Source organism: Lontra canadensis, unplaced genomic scaffold, assembly GCF_010015895.1.
Source record: "Lontra canadensis isolate GAN:19392208 unplaced genomic scaffold, GSC_riverotter_1.0 scaffold27, whole genome shotgun sequence".
Taxonomy (NCBI): domain Eukaryota; kingdom Metazoa; phylum Chordata; class Mammalia; order Carnivora; family Mustelidae; genus Lontra; species Lontra canadensis.
The window spans coordinates 3,293,176-3,320,074 of NW_022631021.1; the positions used below are offsets into that span (position 1 = coordinate 3,293,176).

The window sequence follows — 26,899 nt, forward strand, 5'->3', positions numbered from 1 at the left end:
TCTCTCTCTCTCTCGGATTCTTCACTCTGGAGGAATCCAGCTGCCACGTGATGAAGACACTTGAGACGCCTGCAGGGAGAAACTGAGGCCTCCCTCAGCACCAGCTTGATAGCCTTATGAATGAGCTCCTGTACAGAGGATCCCCAGCCCTGGGAATCCTTCAGGTGACTGCAAGTCTAACTGACATCTTGCAGTATCCCAAATCAGAACAGCCCAGCTCCGCGGTTCCCCTATTCCTGGCCCACAGAAATTGTGAGAAGCCATAAAAGTTTATTGCTGTTTTAATGCCAAAGCTTTGGGATAATCGGTTCACAACAGACGACTTAGCATCCTTGACTCTCAGTTGGTTTTCGTGTTAATAAACCTGCGATTCTAAAACTAAATTCTGATCCATTCTTGCAAATAAGTTTTGTCCACAGAAAGCTCGGAGACCTTCCAGTCATAGTAGCTACCTGGAAGCTAGCAAGATGGCTAAGAATACAAAGGAAACGTCACAAAGCACCAATAAAATGGTCAGCAAAAAATATTTAGGGAGAGAATTACTGATGTCCACAATTTACGTGGAGATACATTTAAAAAATAAGATGAATTAATGGACAAAGAGACAGAGAGACATGTTATAGAGCAAGTACGGTAAAATGTTAATGGGAGACTCAGAGTGGTGGGTATAAAAGGGTTCACTATGAATTCCTTCAAGTTTTGTGTATATTTGCAAATTTCTTAATAAAAAGTTAGAAAAAAACAATTAGTAGCATCACACTCAAATAACTTCCATTGCAAATTTCTGCTTTTCTTCAATAAACATTTCTTGAGCACCTCTGTCTCCAGGTTGTTCTGAGTCTTTGGGATACAACATGAACCAAAGACGGTCACCCTCATAGGGCTGGGAGTCTAGCTTGGAACCTGCATTCTTATATTCCATTTTCTCAAATGATACTTCAGCTCCCAGATTCTTTTAAATAGATATTTTAATACTAAAAGCAGGACACAGTCTATGCCAGCCTATCAAAGACTTACACATGGCAAAGATTCATAAATACTTCGTGTTTAAAATACGATATTTGATAGGATTGATTTTCATGATCTGGAGACAGTTTGATCATTTTTAGGCCCCAAAACAGAGAGCGGATTGAAGATTTATGACAAATCCATGATGCAGTGGCCAAAACTAAAGAGGCCCATTAACCACTAGAACATCGAAGAGTTAAAGAAACAGAAATAACACACAATGTGTCCAAAAACCTTCTCTCCTATCCATCCTCCTTCAGGGAGCGCTTGCACTGCCTCAGGAGGAGACGGTACTATCTTTCTGCTCCTCTCAGCTACACCTCGCCCCCCACATCCCTTCCCCCCCACACCAATTTGTTTTCTCAACTTCCCTATTAGAAATCTCACCTCCCCCTCCTGCATATGTAAGATTTACATAATTCAAGATGCTCAAAGCCTCAGTGTTAATCCCAGGGCTGGAAAGTCAGAGATGATAAGTGAACCTAGTGTATCAGCAGAGCAGTGGTAACGCTACAAGCCACAGGGCATCACTATATGCCTTGGGGTGTCCCCACAGACTTTGCATGGCACCAGAAATCCTAAGCCATGGTAGAGACCTTAGTTTTCCATTGTTAACAGCACAAGGGCAGAATAAGGAGACTGAAGAAAACACCATGGATTTTAAGCAATCTCTATGGAAGTTTCTCTCTGTACCAGACCTAGGATGGGTTGTAACCTGCTCCTCACAGTGGAGAGGACACAAGAAGGTATTAGCTCCTGAATCTTCGCTGATCAACTGCCTTCTGCCTTCTTGGGGTCACAATTACTGAAAGAGCTCCCAGGATTGGTAATGAAGAGGCTCCCTCATCAGAGATTTCCATATCTCTTATACAAGTACCAATTATTTGCCCACAGAGATTTGGGACCCCTGTATGTTGAGCCAAGAACAGATGGCTGGAGAAAGATACAATGCCCACAGATGACACTGTCTAGCAGCAGGACAAGAGTCAGGGAGTGCACAACATCAAGGGGCTTTGATCAGCAAAATATCGATCAGCATCTGAGTTGGGCATGCAAGATTCTCATTAGGCTAAGTCTATTCTGTGTATACATGAATGCAAATTTTCTGAGGAAATGATTGCTCTTTGCCCAAGATATGGAAGGAAAGTATGCTCAAAAAAGTCCTTGTTGGATGGGCACCTGGCTGGCTCAGTCAGTGGAGCATGTGATGCTTGATCTCAGGGTCGTGAGTTCGAGCCCCACATTGGGCAGAGAGACTGCTTAAAAATAAAATAAAAATAAATAACATTTTTAAAAAGGTCCCTTGGTGGGCAAGGAACTAATCTGGGTTGACAAAAACCATCTTGTCCTCTCTAAAAGATCAGTTGTCAGGGAAACTGAGACAACACAATAGCATTTATCCTACTCTACTTCATTAATAATGCTAGTTACTAAGAGTAGTGGAGATTTCAAATAACTTTCAAAATAAAGTTGGGGAATTTAAGAGGATGGTTTCTATTAAAAAATATTTTTAGGGGCGGCTGGGTGGCTCAGTGGGTTAAGGCCTCTGCCTTCGGCTCAGGTCATGATCTCAGTGTCCTGGGATCGAGCCCCGCGTCAGGCTCTCTGCTCGGAGGGGCGCCTGCTTCCCCCTCTCTCTATGCCTGCCTCTTTGCCTACTTGTGATCTCAATCTCTCTGTCAAATAAATAAATAAAATCTTTAAATATACATATATTTTTAAATATTAATTATACATAAAATAAACTTTAAAAACATTTCCAACTTTAAAAGCCACTCCTTCTTTTTAAGTTGGACTTCTTTACAGAGAGAATAAAAGAAATTTCTCCTAGCACACTCTCTGCAAAAGTAATATTGGTATTAAGCATCAATTGTTTTTTAATTTACTTCTTATTAAAAGCTGACTTTAGTGTTTCAAAAGTAGAAACAATAGGCTATTCGGATATTAAAAACACATTTGTTTCAATGCAGTCAAAATATTTATATTTTATAGCAAAAACTCGAGAGAACCTTAAAAAACAATTCAAAACGTTACATTTACAAACATGAGATTCCAAGAGCATACTCTGAAAGTCGGGTCTATTTTAACTAAAAACTCGTAACAATACAGAACTTTCTATTTTTGCCAAGAATTATCACATTTTCCCAGACACTTTATGACTAGGTCTTTAAACTTCTGTTTTACTAGAAAAGGGATATAGTCCTAAATATAATCTCCAGTAAAGCTTTCAATAGATAATTGCTATATCTACAACAATAGAAAAGGCATTAATATTAAAGACAAATACAGGATGTTGGAGTTTGTATTTCACACAGTTAAGACTTAAAAGAGTGAGAGCAGCCAAATTCCAGCTTAATGATAGTTTGGCCAGGTACAGTTTATAATAAACTGACATTACCGGAACAGGCCCAGGGGCCCTCATCCCGCCTGATGCCTTCCCTGCTCAGCCCTTCTGCACTTCCAGCCTGTGCACCTGCAGGCTTCTCTGAAGAAACCAGACAGTTGACTTTAAACTGTGGTTCCTGGGGGTGCCGGGGAGGCTCAGTCACTTAAGCGTCTGCCTTGGGCTCCGGTCCTGATCTCAGGGTCCTGGGATCGAGCCTCACCCATGGCTCCCTGCTCAGCAGGAAGTATGCCTCTTCCTCTGCTCCTCCCCCAACCCTAGGGCTCTCTCTCTCTCTCAGATAAATAAATTAAATGGTTTTTGTTTTGTTTTGTTTTGTTTTGCTTTAAAGATTTTATTTATTGGACACACACAGAGAGAGAGAGAGAGAGAGCACAAGTAGGCAGAGAGGCAGGCAGAGAGAGAGAGGGAAGCAGGCTCCCCGCTGAGCAGAAAGCCCGACGTGGGGCTCAATCCCAGGACCCTAAGATCATGACCTGAGCCGAAGGCAGAGGCTCAACCCACTGAGCCACCCAGGCGCCCCAAATTAAATGTTTTTTAAAAAATAAAAAAATTAACTGTGGTTCATGGACTTAAATCCCACCACCTTCTGCTGTAGGACTATTGTATTACATAGGATTTACTTTAACCATTTATTAGAAAATTCTTTCAACAGCGTATGGCCAGCTTCTAATGTTTTAGGGTACAAGAACACAATGCAATGTTTTATTATCACTGAGATTGGGTTTCCCCCCTTCCACCTGCTTTGCCTCTTTTTCCCTACTTTCTATTTAACAGTAGAAAAGCAGTTTTATTTCTTAGTAAGGAAAGCACAAACATAATAGGTAAGAAATAATAGCCATGGAATATAAGTAATTTTTATAAAGCACTGTTTGGCTGCACTGTATTCTCTAGGAACAACCCACTCCACTCCACCCCCAGCAGAAAAATGAGTGTGATTCCTGAATCTGTTTCATAAGTAACCTTCAGGAAGTAATGGAGGAAATGGGGGAACCTGGCTCATCAGGTAATGCTGATTCTACATTAAGTAGAAAGTTGTTCAAAAGAAAACCACCGATCCAAGGTGAACTAGCTTGCTCCCAGATGAGCAAACTAAGATTTAATGGTAGTTTCAACTTCTCCAGGAGTGGACTTTTAGGACAATCAATCTGGAACTTTCTGACAAGCACCCATGAGGTAATCTGTCACATGGGCCCTCTCCATCCCCACCCCCCTAAAGGAAGATGAGGTAATCACAGGATAAGACCCCAGGCCCTTCCCCCTAAGGGAAGGTGACCTTGTCTGGAACAATCCTTTCTTTTCTTTCGCTAACAACTTCCTTGCCCCACCCTCCTTCCTACAAAAATCTTCCACAAGGTACAACTCTGGAGCTCCCCCCCTACTTGCTAGATGGGATCCTGTCCAATGGCTTATTAAGGCCAATTAGATCTTCAAATTTACTAGGCTGAGTTTTGTTTTTTTAACAAAGTCACCAGTCATCTATTCTCAGAAAAGTATACTAAATGGCATCTCTTGTTGGATGCTGTGGTCTCCGTTCTCTATTGTACAAAGTGTGAAGCTCCAAAACAAAACATAGTCATAAAAGCACAAACTTCCAAATCAAAGCTATGACAAGTAGGATCAGTTCACAAACAGCATGTAATCATCAGGTTTTATGGCTTTCTCAACAAAATAATAACCCCTTTCCTCTTCTATAGGAAATTTTTACAGCACTCTCACATCTTACTTCACCTCTGGGGTATCCCCTATGAAACAGAAGGCAGTTTCTTTATCCCCTTTTCCAGGGCTGGGACAAGGGTGAGGTGGGTGAGGCCCTTGTCCCAGGTGCAAAACTTAAAGAGGAGACAAAAAAAATTCAGCAACCAAGATAAATAAATTTTTAATATTTAAAATATTTTAAAGTAGAAATAATGCAAAAAATTAAATTATGAACAACAACAAAAAAAAAGTTTCAATAAAGACAGGATCAGTATCATCAATGCCTCAGCCTTCAGTAGAGCTCAGCGTGGCACTCCACTTTTCCAGGACAGAGAAAATGAAGGACAGAGTGATCATGACACCCTCAAAACTGTAAGGTTTTTTAAGGCAGATGCCTGTGTTTGTGGCAATAGTCCAGGCCAGTTTCCCTCAGTGAAGCTCCCTGTTTTACATGAGGAAAATCTCTGCTATGGGTTTGAAGAGGCTGATAACCAATCTCCTTGCAGTAACAGTATTCTGAGTCTAAAGGTGAAACTGAACTCAAGCCAAATTCACAAGGGGTGTAAATTGATATAAAGGCCAACAAAATATTAATTTTTTTGTTTCATTGGTCCAAGCAATGTATATTTCTGAAACCAAATTTTTTAAATGGATACTTACTGATGGAAGAGTAAGTGTCTTGAAAGAGCCTAAAAGCAAAACAAGGAAGAAAAGAGAGTCATAATTTGAATACGATGATATACTACACAACTCCAAAGACTTTCCTAATACTCTTTCAGATGGAGAAGGAATCATAAGCTTACAGAATCATAAACTTATTTGATCAAAACAAAACAATTATGTGAAAGCCCAGAATACCTGAGAGATTACCACAGAACTTCGTGCCAAAGAATTAAGGAAAGCTAAACCAGACTTAAAAAGCCATCAGTGGGTGAATCCCACTCCCCAAAATTAGCCTAAGTTCTTCTTTTCTTTTCCATTATCATTTTTGCTGTCATTGTTGCTGCTGTTCATGTTGCTGCTTTAAGGTTCTGCATATTGGAGGGACACTTGAATCTGTGTTGAGAAAGAAGCTGAGGTTTATTTATGTTCTCAGACCCTCATGATAAAGGAAGAAAAGGAAGGCATTAGTCACATCAGGGGTGAGCTGGGACTCATCACTGAGTCACTGGTATTAGAGTGATGCAGACTTCTTTTCATGTACAGCTTCTAAACATAGGGCTGTTAATTTAACTCATGCCAATTTCTCATCAGATCTAATTACTTCAAGGGAAAAAATGTTTCAAGTTAAAAATAAAAGAGTACTTATCCAAAGGTCCTATTTAAGTGACATGAATTCAGAGGTGATGACGGACCCTCACAGTTCCTTCATTTAAGAAATACTTGTGAATATTTAAGAAGTATTTACCACCATGAACAAGACAGACATGGTCCCTGTCCTCCTGGAAACCACATGTGTCTATCCTATAGAAACAGACAAACACCAGAGCAGAGCACAGTACACAGCAGGGGTTAAGCAAGTGGCCTCTGGAATTAGACTCCACCAATTCTATACTCATCAACCATGTACTAGCCCCATCCTTGAAAGAGTTACCTGATTATCTGGGTTCAATTTCTTCACCCATAAAATGAGCATGTTAATAATAGGACCAATCTCATAAAGTGGTTGTGAAGAATAAGTATGTTGATACCTAGAAAGTGTATAGAACAGTGTCTGGAACGGAGGAAGCACTTGATAAATGTAAGTCACTGTAGTGCCAGAAAACTTGGAAGAGATCTCCTCTGTGGATGTCAGCGTGCCTCTGTAGCAGGGTCTTCCCGTTTTCATAATGGAGCACTCAGTCGATAAGTACACATCACCAACGTCAAGTTAGATTATCAAGTCATATACATACATGCACTTTCTCAACCAAAATACTAAATATTAGAAAACCTTAGTTTCTTAGTTTTGCTCAATAAAATAAAAGAAGTAAAAGTTAGCACGTTTTCTGCCTACACCTTATAAATGGTCTTGCACAATCCCCAATGTGTGCACACCCACCTGAGGACCACTGCCCCAATGGGCCTGCGTGAAATACAAATATGTTTTCAGAAGCAGATAAGCAATTCATCAAAATCACTTACCACCTAGCACAGACCAGTTTATCCAATGACTGTCACCATAGGAAGCAAAGAGCAGGACTCTTAAATAACAGGACACTGGACAAAAAGTGTCTTGAAAAGGTGACAAAGAGAAACAACTGAACAGATACAGCACAACACGAGAGGGCTGCAATAAGGAGAGGACAGAGCCCACCCCACAGGGACCAGGAGAAGGCTCCCAGAGAAAACGATGCCAGAAGTCTAAGATTGTAGGATAAGGAAAAATTAGCCAGATGAGAAAGGAAGGGAATAGTTTCCAGGCAGAGCAAAAAGAGCAGAGCTCACATGAGTCTACAGAAGAAATGAGCTGGCAGGGAGAGGACTACAGAGATGAGGCTGGACGAGATCCTGAAAGGCCTTTTGCACAGAGTGAGTCCTGGCTGGTATTAAATATCCCAAGTTATGCCACTATCCCAGCATCCTGATGCAGCAAGGTCCTGAATCGTTTTGGTTTAGTGAAATATTGATAAGAGATGGGTTTAATGTGCACAAGACTTAACTTTGAAATATTGTAATCATGCTTTGGTATTATCTCAACTTGTGAGAAGAAACTTCTCCTCATTAAGTTCTTCTTTTTAATGGGACAGCCATATTCTATACTGAACTGAAGTAAGATTTGAGAAGCCCTATGATATTGCAGCCACTGAACTTGGTCAAACAGTCAAAAGAACCATAAATACAGACAATTTATTTGACAAGTTTTGTGTTGTAAAAATATTTGTTGAAGGGAGTCATAGTACTCTCCAGGCAAAAAGACAAACCCTGTAAAATATTTGGACTGAAACATTTAAATAGTTCAATATGCAGGAATAGATGGAATTGAGAACATCCTCCATAGAGCAGAATTTTCTCTGATCTTAACACATACCTCAGCAGACGAAGAGAGTGTGTTCTCAATAAAAAATATACCAACAATGAACAAATGCAATTTGAAACTAAAAATAATACCATTTACCCTAGCATCCCACAAAAAAGAATACTTAGGTATAAATCAAATGAAATGTGTACAAGATCTATATGAAGAGAAACTACAAAACTATGATAAATGAAATCAAGAGAGGATTAAATAAATGAAGAGATATTCAATGTTCATGGATAGAAAGACTCAACATTGTCAAGACATCAGTTCTTCCCAACTTGATCAATGCAATCCTAATCAAAATCCCAGAAAGTTATTTTATGAACATCAACGAACTGATTCTAAGACCCAGAATAACCATCACAATACTGAAGGACAACAAAAGCTGGAGGACAGGTACTAAGAACTCCAAGACTTACTGCAAAGCTACAGTAATCAAGGCAGTGTAGTAGTGTCAAAAGAATAGACAAGCTGGGGCACCTGGGTGGCTCAGTGGGTTAAAGCCTCTGCCTTCGGCTCAGGTCATGATCCCAGTGTCCTGGGATCGAGCCCCGCATCGGGCTCTCTACTCAGTGGGGAGCCTGCTTTCTCCTGTCTCTCTGCCTGCCTCTCTGCCTACTTGTGATCTCTGTCAAATAAATAAATAAAATCTTTAAAAAAAAAAAATAGACAAACTGATCAATGGAACAGAAGAAAGAGCCCAGAAATGGACCCCTACTAATATGGTCGAATGATCTTTGGCAAATGAGCAAACACAATGCAATGGAGCAAAGACAGTTTCTTCAACAAATAATCTTGGAACGGACATCCACATGTAAAAAAAAGTGAACCTAAGCATAGCATTTACTCCCTTCAGAAAAACTGACTCCAAATGGACCACAGACTTAAATATAAAATGCAAAACTATAAAACTCCTAGAGTATAACACAGGAGAAAACTTAGATGACCTTGGTCTTTTTAGATATAAGACCAAAATTACAATCCATTAAAGAAACAATTCAGGGGCGCATAGGTGGCTCAGTCAGTTAAGCATCCACCTTCATCTCAGGTTGTGATCACAGGGTCCTGGGATTGAGGGCCATGTTGGGCTCCCTGCTCAGCGGAAGGTGGGCTGGGGGGGGGGCCTGCTTCTTCCTTGCTGCCCCCCACTCATGTTCTCTCTCTCTCTCTCTCAAATAAATAAAATCTTTTTTAAAAAGAACTCATAAGCTGAACTTCGTCAAAATTAAAAAGTTCTGCTATGCAAAAGACAATCTCAAGAGAATGAGAAGAAAAGCTGCAGACTGGGAAAAAATATTTGCAAAAGTCAAGGACTACAGTCCAAAATCTACAAAGAACTCTTAAAACTCAACAATAGGAAGCAAATAACAGACCAAATAATGGGCCAAAGTCATTAATAGATAACTCAGCAAAGAAGATACACAGATGGCAAAGAAGCATAATAAAAGATGCTCCACATCATAGGGAAATGCAGATTAAACAATAAGATACCAGGACACTTCTATCAGTCACTGACAATGTCAAATGCTGGCCAGGATATGGAGCAAGAGGAACTCTCCCATACGGCTGGTTTACAATGCAAAAAGGTACAGCCACTTGGGAAGACAGTTAAGCAATCTCTTAAAAAACTAAACATACTCTTACCATACAATCCAGCAATTCCATTCCTTGGTATTTACTCAAAAGAGCTAAAAACTTATGACCACACACAAAATCTGCACGTAGGTATTTACAGCACTTTTATTCATAACTGCCAAAGCTTGGAAGCAACCAAGTTTCCTTCAGTCAGTGAATGAAGAAATAAACTGTGGTATATCTAGACAATGGAATATTATTCAGCTCTAAAAAGAAATGAGCTATCAAGCCATGAAAAGACATATAGAGAAACTTTAAATGTGGGACGCCTGGGTGGCTCAGTCGGTTAAGCATCTGCTTTCAGCTCAGGTCATGGGTCCTGGGATTGAGCCCTGCATCAGGCTCCCTGCTTGGCTAGAAGCCTGCTTCTTCCTCTACCTCTGCCTGCCTGTGCGCTTGCTCTCTCTCTCTCTCTCTCTCTCTCTGAGACAAATAAATAAAATCTTTAAAAAGAAAGAAAGAAAGAAAGAAAGAAAGAAAGAAAGAAAGAAAGAAAGAAACCAACCTTAAATGTATATGGTGAAGTGAAAGAAGCCCGGTCTGAAAAGGCTACATACTGCAAGATTCCAAATAAATGGCATTCTGGAAAAAAACAAAACTATGGATACGATAAAAAGATCAGGTTGCTGGGAAGTGGTACAGAGAGCTGAAGAGGCAGAGCACAGAGGGGTTTCAAGGTAGTCAAAATACTCTGTATGGTATTATAATAATGGTTACATGTCATTATACATTTGCAAAAATCCACAGAATATACAACACCAAGAGTGAACCCTAGTGAAAACGATGGACTTCCATTGTTTATGATGTGTCAGTGTAGTTTCATTTCTGCTAAAAAAAAAAAAAAGGTACCATCTGGTTTAGTGATCTCGATAATGGGGAAGGCTGTCCATGTGTGGGGACAGGGATAATATAGAAAATTTGGAAAAAGAAAAAAAAGCCTTTATTTGTTCAAATCATTTGATCACTCCTATATATTTGTATAAATTATATAAATGTAAATATAAGTAATATAAATAAAAGATTATATATATAATAATATACATCATGGAATGGTCAGGCAACTTGAACATTCAAATAAATTATGGATTATAACCTACTGAATAAAGGAAGAGTCCATGAGCTCATGCTGCTCTACAATTAAACACATGACTAAATGATGGAGAAGAAAAAGTTCTTCTTTACTGTAGAATTCCAACAAGTAAATATAGAAGGAATCATGAAATTGGGAAATTTCACAGCTATCATGGTAATAATTGATTCAAGCAACAATCATCAATCTTGTGCGTACAAGCTGGGTGAGTGAGATTCGTGAGAAATAATGAAGTATTGTTGTTTCAAACTGCTAAGTTTTGGGTGGATCACTCACAGAAATGGATAAATAAAAAGATTAACTAACAAACCCAAAAGGTGCACAGAGCAGCACAACAGCCTCCATCCACGGTGGCTACTGAAATGAGCAACTGAAATGTGCTACAAATGCAAAATACACCCTATATTTCTAACACTTAAAGAAGCAAAAAGAATGTAAACGATCAGTAATAATTTCATAGTGAGTACATGCTGAACTGATTATATTTATGAATTATTGGGTTAAATTAAAGTACATTATTAAAATTAATTTTATCTGGATTTTCTTTACCGTTTTTTTAAAGATTTTATTTTTAAGTAATCTCCACACCCAACATGGGGCTCAAACCCACAACCCCAAGATCAAAAGTCACATGCTCCACTAACTGAACCAGCCAGGCACCCCTATTTTTTACCTTTTTTTTTTCAAAGATTTCATTTATTTATTCCAGAGAGAGAGTCTGTGTTTACAAGTGAGCAAAGAGAGGGGGTGCGATGCAGAGGGAGAGGGACAAACGGATTCCATGCTGAGCACAGAGCCCATCACAGGGCTTGACCTCACAACCCTGAGAACATGGTGACCTGAGCTAAACCAAGAATTGGATGTTTAACTAACTGAGTGACCCAGCTGCCCCTATTTTTTACTTTTTTAGTTCGGTTATTATAAAATGTTGTATTACATACATACTTCATTGGACAATATTAGTCTGGAGGATGGAGGACTCACATTTCTGCTTAGAAGCACTAAAACAACCAGCTAGATCTGATTGCCTGCAACTTTTAAATATGGTGAATAAATAATAATAGATAAATAATAATAGATACTATTTATAGTGTTATAAAAGCATGACATATATTAACTTATCTAATCCACATCATAATCCCATTAGGTATTATTTTCCTTATTTTACAAATGAGAACCCTGAGTCATAGAGACATTAAGTGACTCGCCCAAGGTCACCCACAGAAAAGAAGTAACAGAGCCAAGATTCTAATCCAGGTAGCCTGGCTCTTGGGTCTGAGCCATAAATCATCATTCTGGGCTCCCTCTCAGCACAGAACAACCAGCTGAACCTTTGTGCCCTTTTTTTTTTTTTTAAGATTTTATTTATTTATTTGAGAGAGAGAGAGAGAGCATGAGAGGGAAGAAGGAGAAGCAGAGAAGTGAGCGGGAGAAGCAGGACTTCCTGAAGCTGGGAGCTTGATATGGGACTCCACCCCAGAGGGGATCAAGACCTGATCGGAAGGCAGTCACTTAACCAACTGAGCCACCCAGGCGCCCTACCTCTGTGCTTTTATTCTACATACCCTTGATTACTGTAAAAGTTCCCCAGCCTAGAGAGCCTCTTTGTGCACATTCTCACCCCTCCGTCACAGAGGTTCAAAACCTCTATTATCTCAGGACTCTTCTCCTCAGCTCTATGCTAGTCATCAAAGGACCTAGGGATTCTTCTTTATCCCTGTTGCTCCCAGCCTTTCGAGTTCAGTTATAAATACTGCGATAGCAGAACTAATTTTAAAATAATTCACGTTATACAAAAACTTCTGAAAAAGATACAAAAACTAGAAAATTTCCCAACTCTCCTATCACTTCCTCATACTACAGCTCTGATACATTTGAAGTTAATTTCAAGATCTGAAAAATCCCTCTTCAAAGGAAAGTTAAAAATAACCACATATGTCTATAGCTGGGACCCCAGGGAAGCCGGGGGTTTTGTGGGAAGTGCTGCTGAATTCAGTACCTGGTAAAGGGAGGAGATAGGACTTGGTGGGGGGGCGGTGCAGAGCTGTAGAGGTGTGTTCACAAGACTCGCACTCTCAGAAACAGCCAAGACCCTTGAGAACTGTCCTGAGCCAGGGGGATGGGGCTGGACCTTCACCCAAGGAGCGGTGCCCCTTGAGCAAGGTGATTCTCTTAGCAGATGCAATCCCCAAAGTGGGCTGGCTTTGAGGGCAGAATGCCACAGCGCTCCCAGGAGCTGGAGGGAACCAGTCCTTCTTCTCCAAAGGGCTCTACCTGGGTGTCACAGCACAGATCCACCACGATATCCCACACTGGGAGAAAATGGACAAAATTAGAATGCAGAAAGCGGAGCCCCAACAAACCAGTACCCTCGATTACGGAGAGGTATTTATTTTTCATCACTTTAGGATAAATCATCGGGGTTGGCCATTTTGTCAGGCCTGTGACTTGGAGGAAACAATGTGCTTCCTCTCCATCATGGCCTGACATGCAGTCTACCTCCCATCACTGGCAAATTTACAAAGACTGTGTGTGTGTGTGTGTGTGTGTGTGTATTTTGGGGCAGGGGCTGCGGGTATTTATTTTTATCTAAGAGACACTAAACCAGGAGAAAGGAAATAACAAAATGAAACAAAACAAACAAACAAACAAAAAACAGCTGAGCATCTACGATCCAAATAAATCCAATAGGTTGATTAATCAGAGGGCAAGCATTTCAGCAACTCAGGACCAGCTACCCGGGTTCGAAATGCAGGAAACCCCAGTTCATAGAACTTTTTTTTTTAAATGTAGATCTTTTGGGTCAAACCCTCAAGGGGCTTTCTCATTAGAGAAAAACTGGAAGAGGAGGTTGACCGTATGCCTGGCTCTCACTACTTTGACACATGACAGTGTCTGTTCACAGACCCAGGAAAAACAAGACCAGAAACAGAAGCTGCTCCCAAAAGCCAGAGTGTCAGGGCAGAGATGGCCCACCCACCCCTAATTCTTGCTAGATTCAGGGAGTGGCTCAAAGGATGTGTAGAGAGATCCTGTTTGAAGCCCACTCACTGGTCTCATGTGTCATTATTAAAAGGTCAATTTTAAGTACTTGACATTTTTTTCAACTTGTGTTCTCTCCAAATTTATAAACGCAGCTTGGAATGTCCTAGGCACTTACTCAGCCTTATGTGAAAGTCCTAACATTCTAGCAATAATTTACACAACCAAAACCTAAAGCTGGGAACGAACGGGTGGGAATGTAGATGCCCAATGGTAATCTCTTTCTGAGCTGTTGCTAGGTTGAAGATTAAATAGACAGCATTTGCAAATTGTTGTGACTATTTCTGCTCCCTCTGAGCAAGGTTCCACTCAGACACGGGAAACAGGCACCACCTCTAGAAACACTAACTCGCGTTCCTTTAAAGCGCAGACAAAAGATCCGCTCTGGGACAAAAAGTCCTTCTCAACATTATTATAGATAAGTCTGGTTAGGACTCAGGTCATTCTTGTGTGTAACCACAGAAAGTCAATCTTAGAACCCTTTCAGATGCTTTCTCCTTCCCAACGCTGCCGAAGCCACTCAAAAGAAACCTTGTTTTAAGGCTTCACACTTGGCACAAGCCTGAGAGCTGGCCGTTTGATTTACAAATAGAGTCAAGCTATTTTTAAGTTGTATAATAAGCATACACAAAAACGAACCTTCCCTTAGCTTTTTAAACACACTCTATAATACCATATGCTGCCTCTTCTGACATCTGTGCTCACCAAATAGCTCTGTGGAGAGCTGCTGAAGGAAAGGGGTGATGTGTAATGGGAAATCCAATAGATCCAGAAACAGCCCCTATGGGTCAAAAAACAGCTTTTCCACTAAATGCATATAAATATATATGCGTATATATACGTATGTATATGAATATATATGCAAATATATACATACATATACATTTATATGTCTGACTTAATATCTACTGCTTAATTATTTTTGGTAGTTCTTGCTATTCAGTAATATAAACTAAAGTATATCACTATCCTGGCTGAAAACTTGGACCTCCTTACCAAGTTATTAAATACTCTCTCATTATTCAGCATTTTCTTTGATCACAGGGAGACAAAGCGAGAAATGGGGTTTCCCCCTACAAATCCGTGGAAGACAAAACCTTAAAACATGCTTCTGCTTCACAGTTTACTGTCACTGTAAAGCTAAGTAACTCTTCAGTGCATCCAATCTATACAGAAAAGACAAGCATTTCGAGTAAAACAAAGCAAAAATATCTCCTTTGGCCTCTTACACATTCCTTTAATTTTTTTTTTCTCTCCTGCCTCTCCTTATTTACAAACATCCCAATAAACAGGAGTTTCATAAATGTTGTGTTGTTCCAGTTAGACCACTGAGCATCAACAGGTCAAACAAAACCCACTAAAAGTAAAATAAATACAATGTTACAGTATAAACTAAATGTTGGGTTCAAAACAGATGAAAAACCAAGAGTCAAACAAGGCTCTGGGCTACTGAATGTCTGGGCATTTACCATAGCAGGGTTGGCAGTTTAAGGTCCATGGGCCAAAGACGGTCCACACCAACTTTCCTACAGTTCGTCAACTAAGAATGGTTTTGCATTGTTATATAGCAGGGAAAAGGAAAAAAAAATATTTCATGACACATGAAAATTACATGAACTCCAAATTCAGGGTCCATAAAGTTCCATGAGCACAATCATTTACTATGCACTGTCTCTATAGCTACTCTGCACCTACAAGGACAAACACCAAAAACCATAAGGCAGCAGAACCTACCATGTTTACCATCTGGCCTTTTTTGGAAAAGTTTACTGTCCCCTATGGGATGGTGCTCTTTTTAGAGAGATCTCCTTTCTCAAGGGATAAGGAGTAAGGTTGAAGGCCCAGCTGAGTCACAATCAAACTGCCATCAACAGAGACCTCGTCTGATGCCACAGCTGCACGGCATCAATAATAACATGTGATACTAGGAAATGCTAGGTACGACACAGCTGACATTCTCCAATGTTTACCATGTGCCAGACAATATGATAAATGTTCTAAGGCAATACACATAAGAAAAAGACATGGATAAAATTAATTTTAATAATGTATTTCATTTAACCCAATAGACCCAAAATATTACCCCTGAAGGTATAATCAATATTAAAAACTTATCAGTTTAAAAAAAATTCAGTTTTGACGCATTTTTTTTGGTATTAAGTATTCAAAGTCCAGTGTGTATTTTTTACTTGCAGCCCATCTCAACTTGTACAAGCTGTATTTTAAGCACTCAAAATCCACATGTGGCTCATGGCTACCATATTGCTCAGCAAAGGTCTGAAGTACTATCTCATTTAATACTCACATCAATGCTCTAACGTGGGTACTATTATTATTGCCATCATACAGATGAAGAAACTGAGATTAGATGAAATGAAGCGACCCGCCCAAGGCCACTTAGGTAATAAGAGGTAGTGCTAAGGGTTCGGTTCCAGTGTGGTTCTAGAGCCCTGAGTCCAACTCACTATGCCTCCCAAACTATACAGAACAGACCTGGATATTACTTCCAAAATATTGGTCCCAACAAAATCTCATGTTTCCTCCCTGCCCCTCCTCTGTACTTAGTGCACTCTCACGGTAGTATTTGAACACACCCATTCTTCCACCTTTTCTCTCTCATCCATTGTGATTACCTCAAGCCCCATGTAGCCCTGTAGAAGTCCATCCCTCTTCAACCCAACAGCCTTCTTTACAGCATTCATAAAACACTCCCCAGCCCCACGCCCATGGCAGACACAGCTAATCCATCTACTCTGTTCTGGTAAACCTGGACTTGACCTTGACACCATCAACAGAGCACTCCTAGCAGCCTCTACCATCAACTTGAGATGGCACATGAAAAGAAACCTACTTTGCATCCCCGTGAAGAGCCCAATATTTATGCCACCCAATATTGTGCCATATATAATTTGATGCCTAATAAATATTTGGAATTCTCAAAATAGTAACGCCCTGTCTCAACTACATTTCTGAGAAGATTTAACAAGATTTCAGCAAAATTTACATTTATAATACTAAATCATTTCTGCCACCTATATTTCCATAAATGTAAATTCCCAGCATTGCCCTGCCAAAAGGAAGCTACTAAGTACTCCTAAGAGAATGTAACTCCCTGTTTATTTCTAAGCTCTTTACCATTTTGGTTTTTAGATTACTTCCATGAGTCATTTCTTCAAAACTAAAGACTCAAGGACCTCCTCACTACTCCCCACCCAACTCCCTCCACCAAATTTTCTTTGGCCAATTTCACCCTCACCCTTGCAAAGGAAGAAAGTCAAGTCATGGAGTTTTCCTAAGAGAAATGAAGAGTAGAAAAGACAGAGTAAGACCAGAACCCACTATAATTTCCTTCTCCTCAAGTTTTGTCATTGCACCTTTGATCTGATGATCACCTTAGCCCAGGCCAAGAGATAATAAATTACAATTCCGCTTCCCACTCATGGGATTGTCAAATCCCATGGCAATAATAAAATAACTACCCGATCCTTTCAAGCTCCAAGTGGAAGCATACTACCACCATCAATGCCCCTTTCTCTTCTCTATTCTCTTGTGTTCCTTTCCTTGATACCAATACAAGTATCCACGCTTGCATTCCAACATCCCACAAACCAGCAGGGATCCATTTGGATACCACAAGGGAGTATCTCCATTCTGTGTTTCTCTTTCCAGTGGGCTACTACTTATTATGTATACCCCCACTCCCTATGAAGAGATGACCAAATGTGTATAATTTAAAGGCAGGTAAATAACTACCGCAAACTTTTCCTGAAATTGTATTCCAATTTTATTCTTCATTGCAAGCTCATACCTCAAAATATTTCTTTCTTTATTCACTCTCTTCAATCTCTTTCTTGCATCAAAACAAAAAGTACAAGTTTGTTTGTTTTAAGGATTAATCCACTTACCTGTGCTCCTAATCCTGATCCCACGACTTCTTATCCATGAATTATCCACCCCCTCCTTTTGCATCAATGACTTTTACCTCTCTAATGGGCATTTTAAGAGAACATCTACCTCTCTCCTTTCAACTGTCAAATTTCGGTAAAGAGTAGTCTACACTCATATTTTCTCATTACCCATTTATTACCTAAACTTGGCTTTTGCTCCCAACGTTCAGCTTAAAACCATTCACTTAAGGATACCCAGCTCTATCAAAACTTTCCTTCTTATAACTTTCTTCCCTCGGCTTCTGAAACATCTCACCCTCTTCAATCTATCCCTGTCTCTGGCCGCTCATCATTCATCCATTTCACTGATTTCTTTTCCTTCTTCAAGCTTCTGTCACCAGTCTTGTTCCATAAGTTCTGTCTCTCTTGCACATCTTACGCATTCCCACCAAGATTTCCAGTATTGTCTGCCTCCATGAAAACAATGCTTTACACTCTCTCCCTAGCTACAATTTCAAAACTATCTGCTGTACATCTCCACCTGGATGTCTCCCCAAATTTATATCTAAAGCAGAATGTAGCATCTTTTCAGAAAACAGACACACAAACCTCTATCCCCTCCATGGCTGCCACTCCCAGCTGTCAGCGCTTTCCTCCAGGCACACCCTTCCCTCCCCTAGTATGTGAAATGACTGTTCCCACTAAATGCCAAATATATCAGCAGGAGTGGAACACGTATGAATGGACATTTGTATAGCTCTGGATGTAAAAGGTAACACCACCAAGCACAAGGTCATACACAAGAAGCACTATTTACAAACCACACTGAATTCTTTATATAAAAACAAGAAATAAAAACTCAGGCCTTCTGCACTTTAAATATATATTATCCTTCTAGAACCTCTGAAACTTTTCTAATCCTTCCTTTCTCTTATTCCCCACCTGCCCCCATTCATCCACAATCACATACAACAAATAATCAGGAAAAAATAAATTAGTGGGGGAAAATGTCACTGGGCAAACAACTAGTTGTAGCATTGTAAAGCCCTCTTAGCAACATAAAGGATCAAACAGTAACCCAGCCCGAATTCTTACAGGATCTGATTTCTATTTCCACCACAACCCCTCAGTGAGTCACTGGGACAGTGACTCATTTTGTGTTAGAAAAGGAGCAGCACATGTTTAACTTGGAGTTTACAGAATCAGTAAGTTCCCTTTCAGCTTCAATCACTGATTCATAATCAAACCCCAAAATAGGATTCTCCATTGCTTAAAACGAACACCCATGCTTAGAGTTGGGGGCTGCTTGAAAGCAAATACAGAAGTCTGGGAGGGGACTTGGCTCAGCTGCCCTGAATCATCACAGACTTGCAAAGGCATGCCTCTCATTCTCAGGCTTTCCAACACTTGGTCAGGAGCCATTCATGAGATAGTAAAAAGTAGTCATTTTCATTTTAATGTGGCTAAGAATCACTAGTGATGACTGCTTGAAACAAAATGTAGATTCCTAGACCTTACCCATGTCTTAAAGGGGTGGCCCTGGCATTTTTTTTTTTAAGATTTTATTTTTAGCCAATTCCACACCCAATGAAGGGCTCGAACCCACAACCCCGAGATCAAGAGTTGCATGCTCCCCAACTGAGCCAGCCAGGCACCCTGAGTCTGTGCTGTTAATAAGCACAACTCACACAGTGAAAAACCCAGAAACAGGACTTAGTGTTAGAAAGATCCATGAGGCTCCTCGCCCAGCGCCCGCCCCATGCAGAATCATTAGTCCATAAAGAGCAACTCCACCTTGAGCTGAAATAAGAAACTTGCACGAATATGCAGGTAAGCATTTTAAAACTCCTTAGTTAGCCTTATTTTCTTCCATATCAGAAAAATCAACATTTGCAAATATATCCTAAGGTCTTACACACAGTTCTCCATATGTTAGGAAAGTTTCCTAGAATATAATGGAAATAGCACTGGCCTGCAAACTTAGGGATGTGTGAGGTCTTTAGCTCTGCTACCAATAAGTGATTGGGCAAATCATCAAACACCAGGCCTCAGTCTCCTTGGCCATAAATTAGGTGACTGAATTGGCTTATCTCTGAGGTCCCGTCCAGATCCAGAATTCTATAAAGCTCCAAGTAAAGTGGGTAGAGAGCTAGCACTGCATTGTGATTCTTCAGATCCAGATTGGATTTCATTAGATCCAGGACTAAATCACCATAAGCAAATGCGATGATAATTTTATAGGAAGATGACTGATAGAACATTGTATCAATATCCCAAAGTAATACAAGCAAAAACTATGTCATATTCTTCCATCCAATCTCAACCTTCAAATTCAGAACCAACAGAACCAACTTCAAATGCAGTCTTCACTATTTAGCTTGTTAACTCTGGAAAATTATTTTTTTTCTCTCTTAGCCTCAGTTTCTCCATCTCTAAAATGAAGATAATAGTGCCTTCCTCACAAGCTTATTGACGTTAAGTATTGTGCATTAAGTCCCTGGCACTATAAGGAAATTCAATATTTAATATGTTAAATCCCTTTCCCAGCCCCTCCTAGTGCTGTGCCTTTTACAGGGTTCCCACTTCAAGATCACCCCAACTGATGATTAATAACTGCCTCTGTCATGATTGTTGCTATTCTGTTCTAATAACAACAGCTATCCTCTTCTTGAATAATTCCTATGTGTTAAGTGCTTTCAACATGTTACCTCACTCAATCCGTACAATAGCCTTGTAATTGCATAAGGCAGGAACCACTATTCTCCAGATAATAAAACTGAAGCCCGGTGAGATCATGACTGCCCACAACCATACAACCACTAATGGAAGGACTATCAGGTAGCCTGGCTTCATGACTACACTGTGGTCCTTTATCTTTCGCATATCTATATATCTATATATATAGATAGATAGATGGATGGATAGATAGATATATCACAATACCAAAGACATGTGAATGAAGAGTCCACACCCTTTAAAAATAATTCTCACGTACCTACAAGTTCAGACTCAGCTCTCCTGGCAAAGCTGCCTGTGAAAACCTGTCCTGGGAGATCTGCCCACACACTACACTAATTAATCTAGTCTCGTAAAAACCACGGGACTGATTTTGATCTACAAGCCATGAAACGTATGTTCCGGAGCTTTGTTTCCACCAGAAAGCCATCCGAAGTGAACTGGATGATTTTTTTAAGTCTTTCAGATAATAGCTCAAACTTAAGAAGCATTGATTTCCCACCCTTACTGGATCAAGATGGAAAATGAAATACCCCCTTGTCAATGTGGGAAAGAAAGACAATAAAGGACAAAGAAGAATTTTTAACTCTTAAAAAGTAGGGAGTAAACACCACATTGACTCTCCAAGATTTTAGAACAAAAGAAAAAGCAATTACTAAAGGATATAGACACACTCCCTCATAGAGTACATCTCATGCCAATGCCTCAGTGGGAAGATGGAAGTAGGCTTGGCAATAAATAATTAAACAATGCATCCCAACCAGCAGGCACTCACCACAAGATGCCCTGCAGAGCACCCACGGCTTCCGCTGACATTTTGTTTAGGGTTTTTTCTTAAATCAGGTTTATGTAAACCACCAACAATGAATTCATTAATGAGGGGAAAGGGTGAGTTCATATTCTCACTCAAGAGAAACACTGAAAGTTTACACAGGAACATTTCAGATTGTAGAAAGAGGAGGGGATAAGGCAGAAATAACAATTTCAAGGACATTAAAAATAATTCAATCATTCCATATGGCTTCACAGATGAGAAGATAGTTCCCATTTATGACCCATGAATTCAAACGTTCTTCAACTTTTTTTCTTGATCTGGCATGGAACTCCAGGGCAACCTCTTACTAATGGAAAAGATAAAAACCAAGAAGGAAAGACATAAAGGGACAGACTCACTCTCCACCCAACATGCAGTCTGATTTGATTTCAAATCTGATTTGATTTCAAAAGTGACTCCATCATCTTTCCTCTAGTAATTACTACCTGCTGAACTTTTACCATGTTTTGTTAATTGGGTCCACTTAACTATTTTATGTGACAGAAGACTCTGAACCTAGCTCCGTTCAGTATAAAGGTGCTGGTGGTGATGGTAGCAATGAGGGTGACAGTGTTGGTGGTGATAATGGCAAGCACACTTCTGTATCTGAATCTCTCCACTGAAGAGGCATTAATATACCTTTACAGAATGCCACAAAGTCTAGTAGAAACACTTTGCTAAAGGGCTGCTGTTCACCCAAGAAAACTCATAATTGATCCCCAATAAATGGAGAAACATATTTAAAAATGAATAAACTCCCCTGGGGCAAATAATACATTATATGTTAATTTAAAAATAAAAAATTTAAAATAAATAAATAAGTAAATAAATAAATAATGAAATTAATAAACTATAATGTAATCAGTGCTGCTGGCCTCACGGATGGAAATGTAAATAAAATCTTCCTTACATCTGTCAAATAAATAAAAGAACTCTTCCTTGAGGACAAGCCAAACTTTTCTGTCTTCTTTCTTTTTTCAATTCATTTATATTTTTTCATTTTTTATTTTAATTCCAGTGTAATTAACACACAGTGTTATACTAGTTTCAGGTGTACAATATAATGACTCAACAATTCCATATATTACTCTGTGCTCATCAAGATAAGTGCACTCTTAATCCCCTTCACCAATTTCACCCATTCCTTTTTTAAAGTATATTTTGCAATTTGAATCCTTTAGCTATTACCATTTCTGACACAAACTAAGCTACCAATGCATTCTAGTTATGGTGAAACACTGCTCTGCCCTCTTTTTATAAATACCTCTCTTTACCCAGCTCTACTGGATGACGAATCTTTATTAGAAGCAACCTTTTCTTGGAGGCCCTCATTAAAAAGTAATGACATAATCAGACCTAAAATGTATTTATTTGTTTGTGTTTATGTGGCAAGGGAGGAAAAAAAAAAAATGGATCCTAGGAGGATCTCTGGATTTAGAAGACCCATTGATTTAAAATGCTCATTTGTCTACATATTGCTGCCACTGGAGAAGTTAGATTAAAAAAAAAAAAAAAAGTGTCTTGGTCCTTGAGTCTTAACATTACAGGAAGCATCTGCTTTGAGAACAATGACTCACAGCCTCTGATAACGGAGTAACATTCTCCTTTGCAAGGGAGAGAGTGCTCCCAGAAATGGTATTTTCAATGAAACTCTACGTCAACAGAGTCAGAAAACAGCCTCTAGAAGAAACGCATTTTCTCTCTCTCTTTTTCAAAGATTCATGCTGCCCTCAGGATAGTGTCGTCTGACCCAGTCTTGAGCATTTTAGACTTCCTAGAGACATGGGACCAGCTGTCTTCTCAAAAGAAAAATCTAAGAAAAAAAGTTTTAAAATGAGCCAGAGTCCCCACATCCCCCTCAACAGTGTTGGTACTATTTGCAGAAAACAGAAGAGACTGATAAAGGAGATTACAGAAAGATAATGCAGTAGAAATTCTAAAATAAGAGTATACAAACATCGGAGCAAAGCTCAAATATTTATCAAAACCATCCATGTTATTCTGGACCTCTGCAACGCAGTAAACCTACTGCACTAGTAGAGCCAAAATGACAACTCTTAGTGGATAAATAATGACTGTGCAACTACATTAAGTAATGTCCGCTCGAACTTAGTATTTCAGTATTTTCTTTAGCCATCATTGAAAGACCAGGATTCATTCATTCATTTTCAGAAATAATAGTTTAATACCGAAAGCAGAAGTCTACTCTCATATAAAAGGAAATAATACATCCTGCATGTTCTTCTTCAGTATGACTATGGAAAATACTAACAGCAGGTGTTGAATTCCACACAGGCACTGGATACTAACTTTCGCTTTATAACTGCTCTGGAATGTAAGTTTTGTTATCCCCACTTTACAGGTGAGGAAATTGAGGCTCAGAACAGTCAGGTAACTGCACAAGATATACAACCGGTGCTAAGACAATCTCAGATCTTAAGCACTAAGCTACATTTCCTCTTCAGGGAAACAGGCCTCTAACTTTCCTGACATAATTCCTAGGAAAGACAAAGAGGCTTGGCTCCCATACACATGAACTCTTCTTAACTTCCATCCCAAACTTACTCCCCTAGTCAGTCGAACTCCAGTGGGAAGAAACAAACAAACAAACAAACAACAACAACAAAAAAACACAGATACAGATAAACTTTGATTTTACCTTTTTTCATAAAGAAATTTCTGTATGTTAGTAGAGGATAAACATTTAGAAGATGAACTATTGTGGAATCCCTTCCACCCTTCATTATGTGCTCTTACATTAATTTAAGATAACTCTTAACACCGTAGGTATTTATGCCACAATCTCTGCCCTCTGATGAAACATCTAAACATGCTTCTAGTTAACTGTGTTTATAGTTAGGAAGTAGGATTATGGGTGATTTTGGTTTATTTCCTTTACTTCCAGGATGTAATCACCGAGTATATACTAAGTTCCAGGATGTAATCACCGAGTATATACTACTCTTTCAATTAGAGAAAAAAATACAATAAATGTTCATTTTAATGGAAAAAGGCTGAAGTATTTACCCCCAAAATTATTTTTCCCTCCGTATTAAAAAAGAAGACATTCATTGACCCAATTTAATCCTAAACCAGATTTGAATCCAAATATAAGAGAAGTAGGTTCTTTTACAATGACTTCCACATTTACATCATTTTTTCCTGTACTTTAAAAATTAAGAAATATTCCATAAAACTGAACTTTTAACACTGTGTAGCTCTTTTCCTTTCCACAGGCCTACTTAATAAAATCCTTAGCACTCAATAAATAGAAAAACATGGTTACATATGGTTTATGTAAACTATATATAAATATGATTTTGCCTCAACCTGTTGACCTTACCCATTTCCCCCTCTGGGCTGTCACTGGCCTACATTTTCCAGCCTCCTTTGCAGCTAAATGTGGCCATCATAAGAGGAACAGAAGTGATATGAGCCTCCTCTAGGCCTATCCTATAAAAACCTCCCACATGAGAACTCCATGCTCTTCCCCTGCAAACTTGGAAGCCACGTGTTGATGATGAGGGAGCCACAAAGTGGAAGGAACCTGGGTCTGTGCATCTCCAGTTGGGAAAGTATCTGGGAACACCATTTTGGACTCTCCATGAGCAAAAATTAAAATCGTACTACATGAAACACTGCGACTCTGGGGTTTCTCTGTTACCCTACCTAACACATGGCTTTATTAATATACTCCAGTCACTACTACAGAAGGGTAAGACTTCATGCTGTTTATCTCACCTTTTTCAAAAACTCCTTCTGCTTCCAGGACAGAGACCGTGAGGTTGGCTGCCATCTTGACCAACTCTGCCTTCACAGTGACCTGGGGGGGGCTGTGTTCCAGAAGATCCACCCCAATGGTTACATTTCCTCCAGGCCTGACAATCCCTGGGGCCGTCACCAGAAACCTAGGCCTAAAGAGTTCCCAAGAAGAGAAAAACACAGTTTTTTATCTTTACATCTCCATTCTTTTCCGATGCTCAAATTTCACAGTGAAATAGACTTCATACTGCGCCAACTGCAATTGTTCCAATTATTCGAATATGGCCCCACTGCTCCATTTAGCAACTGCACTGAAACCCTTCTGAAACAAGAATTCCCATAAGTCAATCTTAATACAGTAATTCCTGCACCACTAGAGGAGAGCATGTGTTATTATTTCCATTTTATAAACCACAGACAGCGCAGGATGAGCCTGTGTGAATGGCTTACGCTGAGGCAGGCAGAAGTTACTGGCAACGTACAAGCTTCTAAACTTCTCCTTTACAGACAACCTCATCCCAGCGTGATTATTTTTTCTTGGCTTAAACACACACACACACAATTTTGCGGCTTTTATTCAAACCTTCATCCATGGGCATCTGTCCCAGAAAACATCACCTAACAAATACCACTGACTGAAATATACCATCAGAAATTAAACGACCAGGGGTAAAACGTCCAGGTGTGGCAGTGCATAAAAGTCAGTAAAAACAGCACTTTCTCTGCCCAAGCCAAGGGTTAAAAAAGGCTCAGCTGCAAAAACCCGTAGGAGTGGGGCACTTTCCATTAATGTGGGTGTCTCATTAGTTATCTTCCTACGGTGTCTGCACCCGAACCACTTCTCCTCAGCCACACCTTGCCAATGCCGCCGCTGAGAGACCTCGGTTAGGAAAAACACGTCACAAGCCTTGGGGAAAAGAACGCACGCTCTTTGGGAGTACGGGGGAAATGTTGAGGGAAAGGCAGAGGCAACGTGTACTACAACTAAAACGACTCTCTAGAAAGTCGCTACGGCCAGAAAGACGCTGCAACAACTTGCACGGGTGGACAAAGTCACTGTTCCGCGGAGAACCCAGCTGCAGCGACAGCCGGTCTACCCTCCCGGCCGGTGCCCCGCTGCGCTGTGCCTCCCCGGGGCCGCTTCCCACCCGCGGCCGCGGCCGCACAGCCGCCGCCCCCTCCGCCCGCCGGGCCGGCCGCACCGCACCCGCACCCGCGCCCGCGTTCCTACCCGGGGGCCGCGGCCAGCACCGAGGTCCACACGCACACGAGGTGGGCGGCGGTCAGGAGCCCCCAGCCCCGCATCTCGGCCGCGTCTGCCTGGGCCACCGTCGGCTCCTGGGGAAATTCGCGGGCGCCGCGGGGTGTGGCTTTCCACCTCCTCCCCGCTTTTTTTCCCCCTGACTCTGGAGTTTAGCAATCTGAAATGGGCGCGCCTAAAAGCGGAGTGAGAAGTCTAAATTGAGACAGGGCTTGGTGGCTCCACCCCTCCCACCGGCATCACAATGGCGCTTCTCGCGGCTCCCGCCGGCATCGAAAATCCCGGTCGGGGGTGGGGGGGGGGGGGTCAGAGAGCGGTCTCTAAATGCGGTCGAGCCCGGCCCGGCCCCGGCATCCCTGCTCCCCGCGGAGAACACAGGGCGCCCACTTCCCCAGCCCACCCGGTTGCCGGGCTGTTTACACTAGCGTTCTACCAGCGATGCCCGGAGTGAATAAACAGGCCCATCCTTGTGAGGAGAAATTCAGAGCAGCTATGTGAAGTGGGGAAAAAATCAATCATTGTCCCCCAGACTATGAGTCATAATTTTAGAGAAATGGCAAA

General features: G+C 40.5%; 1 protein-coding gene across 1 annotated transcript in view; it reads right to left on the bottom strand.

Moving 5' to 3' along the window:
- The window catches only part of CD109 (CD109 molecule), a 129,878-nt gene extending 103,291 nt beyond the window's left edge, over positions 1-26,587 (bottom strand). Inside the window, exons 1-3 of the mRNA XM_032864356.1 lie at positions 26,309-26,587; positions 25,057-25,229; positions 5,771-5,799 (exon numbers count right to left, since the gene is read on the bottom strand). Of these exons, the coding sequence (XP_032720247.1) occupies positions 5,771-5,799; positions 25,057-25,229; positions 26,309-26,382 (276 nt within the window). The 5' untranslated portion in view covers positions 26,383-26,587. The remainder of the gene's footprint in view (positions 1-5,770; positions 5,800-25,056; positions 25,230-26,308) is intronic.
- Positions 26,588-26,899: the final 312 nt, after the last annotated feature.